The following is a 17,663-nucleotide window of genomic DNA, read 5'->3' as shown; positions in this document are numbered from 1 at the left end:
GGGACTGACCTCTATACATAGATAGCCTAACTGTTATTGGTCCTTGTTTGAGAGTAAGCTCGATATTTTGTAGCTATAGGCTAGACATGCCTTCAGTGTTCAGGAGCAAAAATTATAACTAGGTTTTATTATATGAAAATGATATAATTAACATTGTTCTGACTGTGTGTGATGTTTGTGGGCCCAGGTTTTGTTCTCTAATTTCCAATAATCATTATCACAGTGCTCTTCTGAGTACTCATCTGCAGGCCACTGTGAGTGTTACTTCAAAGCACAACGAACATATTTGGGCTGTTACCGTACTGCAATTTTTTACTACTTTACTTTGTAGTCTCAACACAGGGTGTGTCAGTCCTACAGAGTTGTGCTTTTTGACAATATACTCTGACAACCCGGAGAAATAGGGTGTGACTGTCTCCGTCTCAAATATTGATGGGATTGTTACATTATCTGGTTCAAACACGTGTTTAAGCTGATAATGTAGGATTTGTTGAGCAAGTGTCACCTACTTTTGGCGGCACTTTTAGCTGAAGCGTTGAATTTGTGATTTAGAAATTATTGTCTGAATCGGCTGCAGTGCCTCCAGAAAGTCTTCACACCACTTTCCTTTTTCCTGCATTTAAAATGGATTAAATTTTGATTTTGTGTCACTGGCCTACACATAATACCCAATCATTTCGAAGTGGAATTATGTTTTTATTCATATTTACAAATTAATAAAAAAATGAAAAGCTGAATATTTTTCTTGATATTCATGGAACTTTTGGCTGCACTTTAAGCTGAAGCACAGAAAATACTGATTTAGAAATGACAGTCATATCAGCTTTCTAGTCATGCAGTCAACCATCAGACAGGGGCACACACCTTCAGAACTCTTTTTTAAATCTGATGAGTCAAAACACTCGATTCCATAAACATCAAATGTTTTGTAGCATGTCCAACATTTATGCGTTCTACCTCATTAGCCACCCAAAGTTAGGCAACAGTGAGGTGTCAGTAGTCTTGTCACGTTGAGCTTAACGAACGCTCCCAAGGGTACTGACCCAATCCAAAGACCAGCGCTGTTGTCTTCTCACTCTCCCGGTTTGGCCGGCACCTTTCAAAATGATCTCAACACAGTCCACAGACAGAAAATAGCTATAAATACCCACAGAGACAGGTATTTGAAAAGGTCAACGTTAGTTGGAGAACGGAAAGTCGTATCCAGAGGAGAATCGGTGCTGAATATGATAAGAGCAGACATGGGTTCAAATACTATTTGAAATCATTTCAAATACTTTCCGCTGTAGTTGATTGAGCTTGCCTTTTGCAATGGATGTAATAGAACAGTCCCAAAAGTGCAGCCGCCCGCCCATCTTAAAGCGGATGCTCAAAGTCTTTGAAAGATTTCAAATAGTATTTGAACCCAGGTCTGGATAAGGCGAACTAAGGATGTGTCCCAAATGGCACCCTACTCACTATGTAGTGCACTTATTTCGATCAGGTTTTGTTCAAACGCAGCGCCCTACATAGGGAATATGGTGCCATTTGGGACACCTACTAAGACAGTAAGTTATTTTTAATTCATTCAGATGAGCTAAAAGAGGAGATACATCGAACATGGCATTTGAGAAGGGGCATTTCATTCAGTGAGGAGAGCATTAGTGACATCACACCTAACTGAATGCACTTAGTCAGTTGTCCAACTGTTGTTCCCTTTCCACTTTTTGTACACTTTCATATCAGAAAAGACATGACCCTGAAAAAATAAACGATTGAGAGAGAAGAAAGAGTAGCGAAATAGTAAAACACAAAATTGGAGGGTGACAGGGAAAAAGAGTGTGTGTGTGATCGGAAAGCTGTGTGTGTGTGTGTGTGAGGGAGAGAGAGAGCGAGAGAGTAAAACACACAAAAAAAGAGAGTGAGAGAGATGTATCGATTTGGAGAGTGCTCAATGACGTGGCCCCAATACGATGAGTCAGAGGCTTGGAGCTGAGTCCAAAAAAGTCCTGCTGTTTGACAGCTGGGCCATTAGAACATGACAGTGCTGCTTTGGTGCAGTACGGAGACATGAGGGAGCAGTGACAGCCAAGCTGCAGGGAGAGCAGAACCTGCTACATATGCTGCTGCTGATTTTGTTACACACACCTCTGTGTTGCAAACAAATTGTCCTTAGGGGGATGCTAAAGTCAGTAAATGTCTAAAGAGTAGTGATATATTGTTGGCTCCAAACTGAATCCTAACCGCCTTAATCTTGGGAGAGAGGGAAAATAGCTATGTTGAGCTACAGTAGATAGAGGCGTAATAACATTTTGGCTAAGTGATATTCAATTGGCTTCAAACCTCTTCTCTATTAGAGACTAGTGAGATATTATTGGTTCCATCTAAACCCTAGCATGCCTTGTATTGGGAGAGATGGTAAATAACTGTGGTGAGATACATTGTACACTTAAGGCGTCCGCGTACTTCCCTTCCGAAACAGTTCGGAACAGTCCATGCATATATTACGACGCCATTTTGTGAGGTTTTTGTTCGTTTTGATCTTCGGCAAGGGTTTGTTCGGCTGTTTGCGAACACAAAAATAAATATTGAGGCAAGCTGAAGTTCGGAGCCGACGTCTACGCCCCTTCATCCGTCATTGGTCAAGAGTAGGGATCATTCAATGAAGTGTGTGTTGTCATTCAACAAAAGACAACTCATTTTCATGATTTTTTTTTCTTCAATTGCACCAAACAAACAACACCAAACACAACAACTTTTTGGGTGCATGATATGGAGTCGGCTCAAAAGTGAATCGCACCAAACTCTTGGGAAAGAGGACATATCGCCTAGAGCATCACGGTGGAGGAAAACTTGAATGTAAAACTGTCTTGAATCAATTGTCCATCACAAATGAGATGCAGTCATGTAATACAGCACTATAGTACAGCAGGCTTTTGAAGTACACAGTCTTTACATTAGACGTTTATTCATTTTCAACCCGTTCAAAGTCTTTTCATCAAAAAACAACGCCAACGACTGGCCATGCTGGGTGTGTTTCACTACTACACAATGGTTCAATAACACAGACCAGAACCATATATTTAGACGGCTGTGACACGGACTACAACTACACTGCAGTAAGCCCAGGAGAGCAGGAACAGCAGCAGCAAGTCAAGTGCCGAGACAAAATATATGGACAAATGTAAACACATTCAAGAAACACATGGAAATAACTGCAACAGATATAAACAAACATCAGACAAATGTGACCAAATATAAACAAAAACGAATCATAAAATATCCAACAAATACAAAAAAATGCAACACACAAACAACAACTATAAACAAATATCAAACGAAAGGACTGCAGAGCAGAGTTTGGAGGGTGGTGAACAGTTAACACCATAGAACTGTAGAACTGTAGACTGTGTGATATGATTTCGTTCTTGGGTGAAGTCGAAGCCGCCGAGGGCTACACGGCCACCTCATCACCCAGACAGTCCGCGGGGCTCTCCGCATTCATTACGTTGAACAGAAGTGCCGCGCCCTCAGGCCGTGCCCCCTCGCTCCGCCCCCAGCTGTCCCTGTCACTGCTCTCATCCGCGTTGGACTCGTACTCCGAACCAATCCCCGACTCCCGGAAACGGAGGAGCTCCAGGGCTCCAAGAACCCCCCCTCCCCCTAGAGGGGAGTCCCCGCCTGGGAAGCCCGAGCATGGACTCTCAGCCTCCTGGTTCTGGCTCTCGTGGTTGTCCCCTCCCCCACTGCGGGGGAAGCGGAAGCACTCCAGCCTCACTCCGCCCGGGCCCAGAGAGTGGCTGTCCGGGGCCCTGGTCCCTGGAGGAGAGGCCCCTGGTAGGATGGAGGCCCAGGGGCCATTGGTTATCTGGGGCTGACCCTGCAGGGGGCCCATGGAGGTGTGGGTGGTGGTGATGTCATGTAGCACGGAGGGGGGCTTGGCACGGAAGGTGATCTCCAGCAGACTGTCTTGGGAGCCCACTGTGGAGAAAAGAGAGAGAGAGAGTTTGTTGGAATGGAGGAAAGAAGATGAGTGGAGGGAATATAGCGAGAGGAAGTGAGTTGAGGACAGGACTGAGAGAGGAGATGATGACAGATTCGAAAGGGCAAGATGACAGTGTTGCTTACGAGCTGTGATGTCAATGTGGATAATTATTTTAAAAACCCAGCAAAAAAAGAAACGTCTTCACTGTCAACTGCGTTTATTTTCAGCAATCTTAACGTGTCAATATTTGCATGAACATAAGATTCAACAACTGAGACATAAAATGAACAAGTTCCACAGACATGTGACTAACAGAAATGGAATAATGTGTCCCTGAACAAAGGGGAGGTCAAAATCAAAAGTAACAGAGAGTATCTGGTGTGGCCACCAGCTGCATTAAGTACTGCAGTGCAGCTCCTCCTCATGGACTGCACCAGATTTGGCTGGTTCTTACTGTGAGATGTTACCCCACTCTTTCACCAAGTCACCCGCAAGTTCCCGGACATTTCTGGGGGGAATGGCCCTAGCCCTCACCCTCCGATCCAACAGGTCCCAGACGTGCTCAATGGGATTGAGAACGGGCTCTTCACTGGCCATGGCAGAACACTGACATTCCTTGCAGGCAAACACACACAGAATGAGCAGTATTTCTGGTGGCATTGTCATGCTGGAGGGTCATGTCAGGGTGAGCCTGCAGGAAGGGTACCACATGAGGGAGGAGGATCTTCCCTGTAACTCACAGCGTTGAGATTGCCTGCAATGACAACAAGCTCAGTCCGATGATGCTGTGACACACCGCCCCACACCATGACGGACCCTCCACCTCCAAATCGATCCCGCTCCAGAGTACAGGCCTCGGTGTAACGCTCATTCCTTCGACGATAAACGCGAATCCGACCATCACCCTTGGTGAGACAAAATCGCGACTTGTCAGTGAAGAGCACGTTTTGCCAGTCCTGTCTGGTCCAGCGACGGTGGGTTTGTGCCCATAGGCGACGTTGTTGCCGGTGATGTTTGGTGAGGACCTGCCTTACAACAGGCCTACAAGCCCTCAGTCCAGCCTCTGTCCGCAATAGGCTGAGAGTCTGAGCAATGATGGAGGGATTGTGCGTTCCTAGTGTAACTCGTGCATTTGTTGTTGCCATCCTGTCCCTGTACCGAATCCTGTAGGTGTGATGTTCGGATGTACCGGTCCTGTGCATGTGTTGTTACACGTGGTCTGCCACTGCGAGGACGATCTGCTGTCCGTCCTGTCTCCCTGTATCTCTGTCTTAGGCATCTCACAGTACAGACATTGCGATTTATTGCCCTGGCCACATCTGCAGTCCTCATGCCTCCTTGCAGCATGCCTAAAGCACGTTCACGCAGATGAGCAGGGATCCTGGGCATCTTTCTTTTGGTGTTTTTCAGAGTCAGTACAAAGGCCTCTTTAGTGTCCTAAGACTTCATAACTGTGACCTTAATTGCCTACCGTCTGTAAGCTGTTAGTGTCTTAATGACCGTTCCATAGGTGCATGTTCATTAATTGTTTATGGTTCATTGAACAAGAATGGGAAACAGTGTTTAAACCCTTTACAATGAAGATCTGTGGGGTTATTTGGATTTTTCCGAATTATCTTTGAAAGGCAGGGTCCTGAAAAAGGGACGTTTCTTTATTTGCTGAGTTTACATTACAGTACAGAATCACCTCTGTGTGAAAGGAAGAGCAAGAGAACCAAAGGGTGAGAGAGGAGAAGAGAAACAGGGATGAAGAGAGGGGGAGAGATGAAGAGACAGATGGATGAAGTAAGAGAGAGCGAGATGGATGAACAGAGAGGGAGAGAAAAAGATAAATGGAAGAGAAGAGAGGGGGAGGGAGACATGAGAAGAGAGGGAGAGAGATGAGAGAGAGGGATGAAGAGAACAAGGGATGAAGAGAGAAGGAGGAATAAAGAAAGGCAGACAATCAAAGAGCGAAGGGATGAAGAAAAAGTAAGATACCACTCCTATTTGAAAGTGTGTGCCCTCAGGCCTGGTGGGAAGGAAAAGTAATTCCGCTACCAAAGAATAGTAAAGCCCCCTTTACTGGCTCAAATAGCCGACCAATCAGCCTGTTACCAACCCTTAGTAAACTTTTGGAAAAAATTGTGCTTGTCCAGATACAATGCTTTTTTACAGTAATCAAATTGACAACAGACTTTCAGTATGCTTATAGGGAAGGAGATTCAACATGTACAGAAGACACTTACACAAATGACTGATGATTGGCTGAGAGAAATTGATGATAAAAAAATTGTGGGAGCTGTTTGGTTAGACTTCAGTGCGGCTTTTGACATTATCGATCATAGTCTGTTGCTGGAAAAATGTATGTGTTATGGCTTTACACCTCCTGCTATATTGTGGATAAAGAGTTACCTGTCTAACAGAACACCAAGGGTGTTATTTAATGGAAGCCTCTCCAACATAATCCAGGTAGAATCAGGAATTCCCCAGGGCAGCTGTCTAGCACCCTTACATAATAAAGAGCTGCAGTCAGTTTCAGAATGGGTTGCAAGAAATAAGTTAGTCCTAAATATTTCAAAAACTAAAACCATTGTATTTGGGACAAATCATTCACTAAACCCTAAACCTCAACTAAATCTAGTAATGAATAATATGGAAAATGAGCATGTTGAGGTGACTAAATTGCTTGGAGTAACCCTGGAGTAACGCTGTCTGGTTAAACTACTAGCACACAGCTTGGACACTCATGCATACTCCACAAGACATACCACCAGAGGTCTCTTCACATGTCCAGAACAGACTATGGGAGGCGCATGTTACTACATAGAGCCATACAACCAGTAGAATCAGATTTAAAAAACAGATAAAAATACACTTCATGGAAAAGCGGGGACTGTGAAGAGACACACACACAGGCACAGACACAGACATACACATTATAACACACACACACACTCTACAAACAAGTGCACATGGATTTTGTATTGTAAATATGTGGTAGTAGAGTAGTGGCCTGAGGGCACACACATAATGTATTGTGAAAAGTTTTATGAGATGTCATGTAATATTTTGGATTGTACATAACTGCCTTAATGTTGCTGGACCCCAGGAATAGGGTCCAGCAACATTAAGGCAGGAACTAATGGAGATCCTTAATAAATAATACAAATGGGAAGAAGAAGAAGAAGAAGAAGAAGAAGAAGAAGAAGAAGAAGAAGAAGAAGAAGAAGAAGAAGAAGAAGAAGAAGAAGAAGAAGAACCATCACTCACTGGAGCTGAGTCCTGCAACAGATTTGAGCTCCAGCTCTTGGATCTGATTGACCAGTAGGGAGATGTGCTGCAGTAGATCAGTGTTCTGCAGTAGGAGTCTCTGGACCCGGGCCTGGGCATCTGTCCTGGCACACACCTCCACTGACAGCTGGTCCTGGAGCACGCGCACCTAGGTAGGCACACGTAGAAGAGAGGTGAGAGTGTATACACACACGTACACAGATACACTACCGGTCAAAAGTTTTAGAACACCTACACATTCAAGGGTATTTCTTTATTTTTACTATTTTCTACATTGTAGAATAAAAGTGAAGACATCAAACCTATGAAATAACACATATGGAATCATGTAGTAACAAAAAATGTGTTAAACAAATCATAATACATTTTATATTTGAGATTCTTCAAATTGCCACCCTTTGCCTTGATGACAGCTTTGCACACTCTTGGCAATCTCTCAACCAGCTTCACCTGGAATGTTTTTCCAACAGTCTTGAAGGAGTTCCGACATATGCTGAGCACTTGTTGGCTGCTTTTCCTTCACTCTGCGGTCCGACTCATCCCAAACCATCTCAATTTGGTTGAGGTCGGGGGATTGTAGAGGCTAGGTCATCTGATGCAGCACTTCATCACTCTCCTTCTTGCTCAAATAGCCCTTACACAGCCTGGAGGTGTGTTGGGTCATTGTCTTGTTGAAAAACAAATGATAGTCCCACTAAGCCCAAACCAGATGGGATGGCGTATCACTGCAGAATGCTGTGGTAGCCATGCTGGTTAAGTGTAATAAGTGTTAAGTGTAATAATAAATCACAGACAGTGTCACCAGCAAAGCACCCCCACACCATAATACCTCCTCCTCCATGCTTTATGGTGGGAAAGACACATGCGGAAATCATCTGTTCACCCACACCACGTCTCACAAAGACACGGTGGTTGGAACCAAAAATCTCAAATTTGGACTCTCCAATTTGTCAATTGCTCGTGTGCCTTGGCCCAAGCAAGTGTCTTCTTCTTTTTGGTGTCCTTTAGTAGTGGTTTCTTTGCAGCAATTCGACAATGAATGCCTTATTCACACTGTCTCCTCTGAACAGTTGATGTTGAGATGTGTCTGTTACTTGAACTCTGTGAAGCATTTATTTGGGCTGCAATGTCTGAGCTGGTAACTCTAATGAACTTGCCCTCTGCAGCAGAGGTAACTCTGGGTCTTCCTTTCCTGTGGCGGTCCTCATGAGAGACAGTTTCATCATAGCGCTTGATGTTTTTTGCAACTGCACTTGAAGAAACTTTTCAAAGTTCTTGAAATGTTCCGTATTGACTGACCTTCATGTCTTAAAGTAATGATGGACTGTCGTTTCTCTTTGCTTATTTGAGCTGTTCTTGCCATAATATGGACTTGGTCTTTTACCAAATAGGATTATCTTCTGTTTATCCCCCTACCTTGTCACAACACAACTGTTTGGCTCAAATGCATTAAGAAGGAAAGAAATTCCACAAATGAACTTTTAAGAAGGCACACTTGTTAAAAGAAATGCATTCCAGGTGACTACCTCATGAATCTGGTTGAGAGAATGCAGAGAGTGTGCAAAGCTGTTTTCAAGGCAAAGGGTGGCTATTGGAAAGGATGGCTATTTATAAAATATATTTTGATTTGTTTAACACTTTTTTGGTTACTACATGATTCCATATGTGTTATTTCAGAGGTTTGATATCTTCACTATTATTCTACAATGTAGAAAATAGTAAAAAATAAAGAAAAAAGAAAAACCCTTGAATGATTAGGTGTTCTAAAACGTTTGACCGGTAGTGTATGTAGGTATGTTTGTGTGCAGACTCACACACCAGGGGCACGCGCAACTGCGAACACACACACACACCACACAAGATCTAATTAAAATTCATGGTACACACACCCACTGATCAAGATCAAAGCAAACGTTTCTTCACTTCCACAATTCTGACGCTGTTCCATCAGCATTAGATAGAATCCCTCATTATAATCAAAAGCAAGCCCGAACCTCATTAGACCAAGCCATGTGATTATAGGAAAGAGAAGAGAGAACAAGAAACAGAAAAGAGAGAGCACAGAGTGACACCGTTGAGCTGGCTTGCTCATTAGCCGTAAGGAATGTCTTATTACTCCAGCAGAGATGAGCGCTACCTTTGATGAAAAGCACTGTCTTGTCCTCCCTTTACAGCCACAATTGCCTTGTTGAACTGTCAATCATTATAGGGATACCTCAGGGTTGCAACCAAAACAAATTAAATCAAAGGTTTGCGTGTAGGACAATAGATGAGCCTAGGGTTGCAAAGGGAGGTTATATTTCTGCATGTAAACATTCTAAGTTTACCAGTAAATTATCAGAATTTTGCTAATTTTGAATCTAGTGACCTTTTTGGGTACTTCAGATTATCACAGGCGTCTGTAAATATCTCTGGCCCTCTGTGTGGCCGTATCGCGTCGTAAAATATATCAAATAATCAAACAGCTAAGATGATTTTAAAATACACGTTTTTATGGCAAGGCTGTAAAACGTCACCTTAAATACAAGCCAGCAATTTAGTCAATACCATTGGTGTTTAATATGAGGGTTTCAGCATAAAATATAATTTCTATCCTTTTTCTATTTATTTTAAATTGTTATAAATGCTTTGGCGCCAAACTGGTGGCAGTTGTGAAATAAGTTAATAGTTGGAAGAGTTGCAGAGTTAATTGAAAAATAATGCCATTGTTGATTAGATGCTTTTTAAATACATTTTCTCTTGAACCATATGGTGTATCCACTAGAAACTCACAGACAATATGGACAAGTTATAAAAAAGGAAAACTATATATATTAATACATTTTTTTTAAGTTATTCAAATATAAATGACCAAAGTACAATAGATTGCCATAGATTACCAGTTAATTATCAAAATTACAGAATATCCCAGTAACTTTGGTAAATTACCGGTAGCTTTGCAACCCTAGTTGAGCCACTTGTGCTCTTCAAACACTCCAGTTTAAAGTTGCAAGCTAACAATCTGAAAAGGTACACTAGGTAGCGCACTACAAATCAAAGCGCCTGTTTCTGATCTAAACTGCCATTACAAACAGTGAAACCTTGGCAAACTGAACATCAACATGTTTGAATAGCGCAGACCCACACACATGAGCTGCATTCAACAAGGCAATCTATCATTTGGAACTGTTTGTAAAAGTGTGTCTACCTGTGCTGCAGCAGCCTGGGCCTGCTGCTCCTGCTGCTGGAGCTGTCTCTGGAGAAGCTGCACTTGGTGTGCCACAGAGCAGTCCACAGCTAGCAAGCTTGACACAGGTGGCCCTGACCTGGATGAGGTCAACTGCTGGGTTGGGTCCTTGGATGGGGAGAATGAGGACCAGGTCAGTGATTAATGATCTATAATGACTAAGGATACACCGTTTATTTTTATTTAACTAGGCAAGTCAGTTAAGAACAAATACTTATTTCCAATTAACCCAACAGTGGGTTAACTGCCTTGTTCAGGGGTAGAACAACAATTTGTACCTTGTCAGCTCAGGGATTTGAACTTGCAACCTTTCGGTTACTAGCCCAATGCTCTAACCACTAGGCTACCCTGCCGCCCCAGGGTAACCTAGTGGTTAGAGTGTTGAGCTGCAAGGGTTGTAAGATAACACTTTCCCAAAATTCCCTGGTTTTCAGGAAATCCTGGTTGGAGGATTCCCAGATGTGCTGCTTATTCGCTCCTGATTCCAGGAATCCAACCAGGCTTTCAGGAAAACCAGGACATTTTGGGGACCCATCACTGTATTTGGCATTTTGCAACCCATCACTGTATTTTAAACGATTTATACTATTACTTTTGATACTTAAGTATATTTTAGCAATTACATTTACATTTGAAACTTAACTATATTTAAAACCATATACTTTCAGACTTTTACTCAAGTAGTATTTGAAGTAGTACAGTTGAAGTCGGAAGTTTACATACACCATAGCCAAATACATTTAAACTCATTTTTTTCACAATTCCTGACATTTAATCCTTGTGAAAATTCCCTGGTTAAGGTCAGTTAGGATCACCACTTTATTTTAAGAATGTGAAATGTCAGAATAATACGAGAGAGAATAATTTATTTCAGCTTTCATTTCTTTCATCACATTCCCAGTGGGTCAGAAGTTTACATACACTCAATTAGTATTTGGTAGCATTGCCTTTAAATTGTTTAACTTGGGTCAAACGTTTTGGGTAGCCTTCAACAAGCTTCCCACAATAAGTTGGGTGACTTTTGGCCCATTCCTCCTGACAGAGCTGGCGTAACTGAGTCAGGTTTGTAGGCCTGCTTGCTTGCACACACTTTTTCAGTTCTACCCACAAATTTTCTATAGGATTGAGGTCAGGGCTTTGTGATGGCCACTCCAATACCTTGACTTTGTTATCCTTAAGACATTTTGCCACAACTTTGGAAGTATGCTTGGGGTCATTGTCCATTTGGAAGACCCATTTGCGATCAAGCTTTAACTTCCTGACTGATGTCTTGAGATGTTGCTTCAATATATCCACATCATTTTCTTTCCTCATGATGCCATCTATTTTGTGAATTGCACCCCACAACATGATGCTGCCACCCCTGTGCTTCACGGTTGGGATGGTGTTCTTCGGCTTGCAAGCTTCCCCCTTTTTCCTCCAAACATAACGATGGTCATTGTGGCCAAACAGACCAGAGGACATTTCTCCCAAAAGTACAATCTTTGTCCCCATGTGCAGTTGCAAACCGTAGTCTGGCTTTTTTTATGGCGGTTATGGAGCAGTGGCTTCTTCCTTGCTGAGCAGCCTTTCAGGTTATGTCAATATAGGACTCGTTTTACTGTGGATATAGATACTTTTGTACCCGTTTCCTCCAGCATCTTCACAGGGTCCTTTGCTGTTGTTCTGGGATTGATTTGCACTTTTCGCACCAAAGTACGTTCATCTCTAAGATACAGAACGCGTCTCCTTCCTGAGCGGTATGACGGCTGCGTGGTCCCATGGTGTCTATACTTGCGTACTATTGTTTGTACAGATGAACATGGTACTTTCAGGCGTTTGGAAATTTCTCCCAAGGATGAACCAGACTTGTGGAGGTGTACAATTTGAGGTCTTGGCTTATTTCTTCTGATTTCCCCATGATGTCAAGCAAAGAGGCACCGAGTTTGAAGGTAGGCCTTGAAATACATACACAGGTACACCTCCAATTGACTCAAATTATGTCAATTAGCCTATCAGAAGCTTCTAAAGCCATGACATCCTTTTCTGGAATTTTCCAAGCTGTTTAAAAGCACAGTCAGCTTAGTGTATGTAAACTTCTGACCCATTGGAATTGTGATACAGTGAATTATAAGTGAAATAATCTGTCTGTAAACAATTGTTGGAAAAATGACTTGTGTCATGCACAAAGTAGACAACTGACATATTTTATTAAAGTTAAGTAATGTCAATAAAATATGGTAAATACGTGTGAAGCAGTAATGGGCAGTCACTACCATCATGGGACTTTATTAATTGTTTTATTCTGCGTTTAGTGTAGTGCATTTAACCTTTAAAAAAATATCGAAACAAAATCGAAAAATAGACTATTGGACTGAAAGAGAGTGGTTGTTATCAGTCTTATGGTAAATATGGATGTCTTTGAGCGCCTCCTTGTATCGTACAGCATGTTAGCATGTTAGCCAGACAGACATCTACCACGTCACAGTAAAACAACTCATCTAGAGTCTAGATTGACTCTTAACTCTATCTCAGCTCATTTCAGATATAGGTATGGTTTGTTTTTTTAGGATGATCCTTAGTGTACCAGTTTATTTGTTTAGTTTATTGATGGTATACAGTAAAAGACAGACCGTTCAACTTCCCTCTACTCTGACTGAGAGAATATCCTTCTAAATGAGCGATAGAGCAAGAGAGCGAGAGTGAGAGAGAGCGAGAGCGCGCGCGAGAGAGATAGTGGGTGGTATGACAAGATGGTTAGTAGAGCACTGAATAGCATCATGCTATGCGTTTTCATCAATAAACCATGGGAACACATCAATATTACAAGAACCCTGTGAAATATTTCTCAACCTTATGACAACAAACATGAGCTATCAACCCAGTTCAACACTAGACCGTTCCGTAGCGGCTGTTGATTTGTATAAAGCTTCCTTTGAGGGAGACATCAGATGCAGAAAACATGTTCTGTTTAGAGTATTTATGAGGTTTGAAATTGTTAGGTGACAATTTCAATACCTTATTTTAGTCAAACGTATGTCGTAAGGATGAACTTTGGTTGCGGAATTGTAGGGCACTGGATATGTTGGGTAACACAACTTTACACTGCAAAAAATAAGGTGCTTTGTGGTTCTATATAGCACCCCGTTCCACAGGTGCATGTACATTGATTAGTTATGGTTCATTGAACAAGCATGGGAAACAGTGTTTAAACCCTTTACAATGAAGATCTGTGGAGTTATTTGGATTTTTATGAATTATCTTTGAAAGACAGGGTCCTGAAAAAGGGACGTTTCTTTTTTTGCTGAGTTTAGTAGGGGGAAACGGTTTTGAAACTGAGTAAAACAATGTACGACCTGAACTTGTCCAATACAAACACATATTTTTTCTTTTCTTTTGTAAAACATTTTGCAACAGTTTTCTCCAATAAACACAACCCAGGTCATATACATTACCTTCCCATCTTTACTGAGGTCCTGGCTCTTGGTCTTGTCCTGGTCGGATGACAAACGGTCGATGCTTTTCTCTGTAGTGGCTTCAAGGTCAGTGGAATCAGACAATGCCAACCTCTTCTTGGCTGAGAAAGATATGGATAGAGAGAGAGAGGAGAAAGGAGAGAGAAATCATCAACAAACAAAATAACAATCACCAGCAAAAACGCTTAACATAACCCATTCCTTATATACAAATGAATAGCACATCATATTTTTACAGCGCTTTTCTCAGACCAAAAAACTGAAACATGGAATTGGCTTCTCTCCACACTCGCTGGAATCACAACACACACGACAATCTCTAACTGATTCAGCCTCAGTAGAGAATGTCACCACTGTGCAAAGATGAAACAGTAGGTACTATGTAATAAGATGGCATGGTGCGAGGGCAAATGCCAGTCACACCTGGCACGGCGTCTGCTCCCTCTGCGTCGGCAGTGCTTGTGTCCCCTCCATCCTCTGAGATCTGTTCCCCTGTCTGCTGCAGGGTCAGCTGGTGGCACACGTCAAAGGCCTGGCCCACCGTCCGCACAATGCGCATAGCCTGGGACTGGAGGTGGGCAGGGGGAGAGGGAGGAGTGGGGAGAGGGAGGTGAGTTGATGGAGGGACGGGAGAGAGGTAGGTGAGGGGAGGGAGGAGAGGGGAAAGAGAGAGGAGAAGGGTAGGACAGAGACAGGATCAGGTGTGGAGAAAGGGGGAAGAGGAAGGAAGGGAAGAGGGGATAGTGGGAAGGAGATAAAAGGAGAAACAGTTGAAAGAGAGGGAGATAGAAAGAGGGGGGAGTGAGGGATGGAAAGAGGAAGAGAACAAAAAGAAGAGAGAGGAGAGTGTTTGACAGCGCACAGTAATTCAGCGACGTAGCCTTACTGATCTACTGTAGGTGCATGCTTTCGTTGTAACGGATTGGTTCATTCCAGAGCCGTTTTTCCTTGAGACCCTACAAGGCGCAACGCTCTTGGATATATAGAAATCTACAGTTATATATGTCACGTGTGCTCCCTCTCCGGCCTCTAGGTCACCAGGCTGCTCGTTATGGCGCACAGCTGTCACCGTCGTTACGGGCACCTGCGTGTCTTCAGACTCACCTGGACTTCATCATCTCCCTGATTACCTTCCCTATTTATGTCATTCCCTTTGGTCCCTTCCCCAGGCGTTATTGTTTCTGTTCCTGTGTCATGTCTGTGCGTTGTTCGTGTTTATTATTTTGTATTATGTTGTGTTTATTTATTTAAATACTCACTCCCACAACTTGCTTCCCTTAGGTGAGGCGTTGTTCTGTAACGATGTGCGCTGAGAGTCGGGAAGCAAGTTCAGGGAGTGAGTGTTCAAAAGAAAATAAACAACACATAATACGCACCATAACGAGCAGCCTGGTGACCTAGAGGCCGGAGAGGGAGCACACGTGACATATATAACTGTAGATAACTGTATACTACTGTTCTAGACTCTATAACACTATTTTTTCATTTTCAGTAGATTTTCTTATTGGCATGGCCACTGCTGAAATTGAACCCACAACCCCTGTGAAACCAGCACTGTGCTTCAACCAACTGAGCCACATGGGTGACAAGGTAAACACTACGATTCTGGGGATACTATAAACCCTATACAGTGATCCATGGGAAGCCACATGAAGTCCAGTAAATCAAGCCCGGTATCATCGTTTCACCCTCCCCTCCAATGGCCAACGTTCGATCTGGAAGCCTGAGATAAGAGCTTCAAGGCTGGAATCATCTGAATGGCACGACTACACTACACAGGATTGCAGCCCGCGTCTCTGTTCTCTGGTAAGTGAAGATGGTGGGTGGTACAGCTTGAAGATGACATTAAGGACAGAAGTAAAAGCCTCTTTCTTCCCACCTCACTCACTGACTGCGTCCTCAATGGCGCCCTATTCCTCACGCAGTGCATTACATTTGACCAGGGCCCATAATCCCCAATAGGGAATAGGGTGCCATTTGGGACGCAGACACTCATTAGTATGCTGCTTCACTCAGTCACTGTCTACAGTACATGACTGGTATCCATGGTGAAGTGATGAGAGCCAACCTCATTGGTGGGGTTGCTATCCAGGCTTTTGTTATGCAGAAAATTGTCGCTGTTCCATATGCAGCTATGGGGTAGTCGCGTGCCATTCATTTTCTCAATAATTTTTCTTGCATGCAGGGTTGTGTGAAATTGAAATTCATCAGATGTGTGTACTGTGTATAAAATGTGTATGCACTGTGTTCATGTAGACGAGTAAAAAAATTGTGCGTGCGTGCATGCACAGCGTGTGTGTATGTGTTTGTATAGACTAAGCTCTCGAAGATCCCTATTGATCCAAGAGTCCCAAGTAAAATATAATGCATCATGGCACATTCCCTATACCCAGCCCCCTTCCCTCCCTATTCCCTGCCCCTTCCCTAAGCAGCTGCTGCCACGATCTGATACCCTGTAGAAATAAGCGGATTATATATCACTGATCTGGAACCTGTGGATAACTTTAATCTCATACTCAGCCCACTCCCATAGAGCTACACCCTTCTTACCCATATAATCATCACATAGAACATTCAGTTGAAGTAAGAAGTTTACATACACTTAGGTTGGAGTCGTTAAAACTCGTTTTTCAACCACATAAACTATAGTTTTGGCAAGTCGGTTAGGACATCGACTTTGTGCATGACACAAGTCATTTTTTCCAACAATTGTTTACAGACAGATTATTTCACTTATAATTCAATGTATCACAATTCTAGTGGTTCAGAAGTTTACATACACTAAATTGACTGTGCCTTTTAAACAGCTTGGAAAATTCCAGAAAATGAAGTCATGGCTTTAGAAGCTTCTGATAGGCTAATTGACATCATTTGAGTCAATTGGAGGTGAACCTGCGGATATATTTCAAGGCCTACCTTCAAACTCAGTGCCTCTTTGCCTGACATCGTGGAAAAATCAAATGAAATAAGCCAAGACCTCAGAATTTTTGGGGGGTTCATCCTTGGGAGCAATTTCCAAACGCCTGAAGGTACCACGTTCATCTGTACAAACAATAGTACGCAAGTATAAACACCATGGCCGTCACACAGCCGTCATACCGCTCAGGAAGGAGACGCGTTCTGTCTCCTAGAGATGAACGTACTTTGGTGCGAAAAGTGCAAATCAATCCCAGAACAACAGCAAAGGATCATATCATATCATTATAGCTAGGAGTGGTGGGTGTGGAGTCAGGCGCAGAGAGCAATGCTTCCAATGCATACGTTTTATTTAGCTGGGTCTAGCCAACAAACAGGCAAAAATACCAATAAACAGGTATGTCCCCAAAACCAGGGAAAATAACAGACAGCAAAATACGTACGCACAACAATCACACCACTGACAGGTAGAATAAGCCCGTACAAAAGCAGGCGGGCCCTGTAAGATTAAATAGGCCAATAATTAACAACAAATAAGTAACAGGTGAAAACAATCAAGACAAAACTAACAGAAAAGAAAAAGGATTCGGTGGCAGCTAGCAGACCGGTGACGACGACCGCCGAGCGCCGCCCGAACAGGGAGAGGAGCCACCTTCGGTGGAAGTCGTGACAGTAAAGCCTTTTTTAAATCTGACACAATGGCTGGATTAACAAGAAGTTCAGCTTAATTTTGGTGTATTGCACTTGTGATTTCATGAAAGTTAAATATTTCTAATAATTTAATTTCACCGGATGTTCCGCTAGCGGAACGTCTAGCCGTTAACCTGTT

The 17,663-nt window shown here is 42.8% G+C and overlaps 1 protein-coding gene across 1 annotated transcript in view; it reads right to left on the bottom strand.

Moving 5' to 3' along the window:
- Positions 1–675: 675 nt before the first annotated feature.
- LOC129814400 (carboxyl-terminal PDZ ligand of neuronal nitric oxide synthase protein-like) overlaps positions 676–17,663 on the bottom strand; it is a 26,975-nt gene continuing 9,987 nt past the window's right edge. The window contains exons 6-10 of the mRNA XM_055867503.1: positions 14,342–14,486; positions 13,898–14,019; positions 10,425–10,571; positions 7,217–7,385; positions 676–3,960 (exon numbers count right to left, since the gene is read on the bottom strand). Coding sequence (XP_055723478.1) covers positions 3,434–3,960; positions 7,217–7,385; positions 10,425–10,571; positions 13,898–14,019; positions 14,342–14,486 — 1,110 coding nt within the window. The 3' untranslated portion in view covers positions 676–3,433. The remainder of the gene's footprint in view (positions 3,961–7,216; positions 7,386–10,424; positions 10,572–13,897; positions 14,020–14,341; positions 14,487–17,663) is intronic.

The sequence above is a fragment of the Salvelinus fontinalis genome, chromosome 17, assembly GCF_029448725.1.
Source record: "Salvelinus fontinalis isolate EN_2023a chromosome 17, ASM2944872v1, whole genome shotgun sequence".
NCBI lineage: Eukaryota > Metazoa > Chordata > Actinopteri > Salmoniformes > Salmonidae > Salvelinus > Salvelinus fontinalis.
Note: the sequence above shows the minus strand (reverse complement) of the source record. Positions and strands in the feature narration are given on the sequence as shown.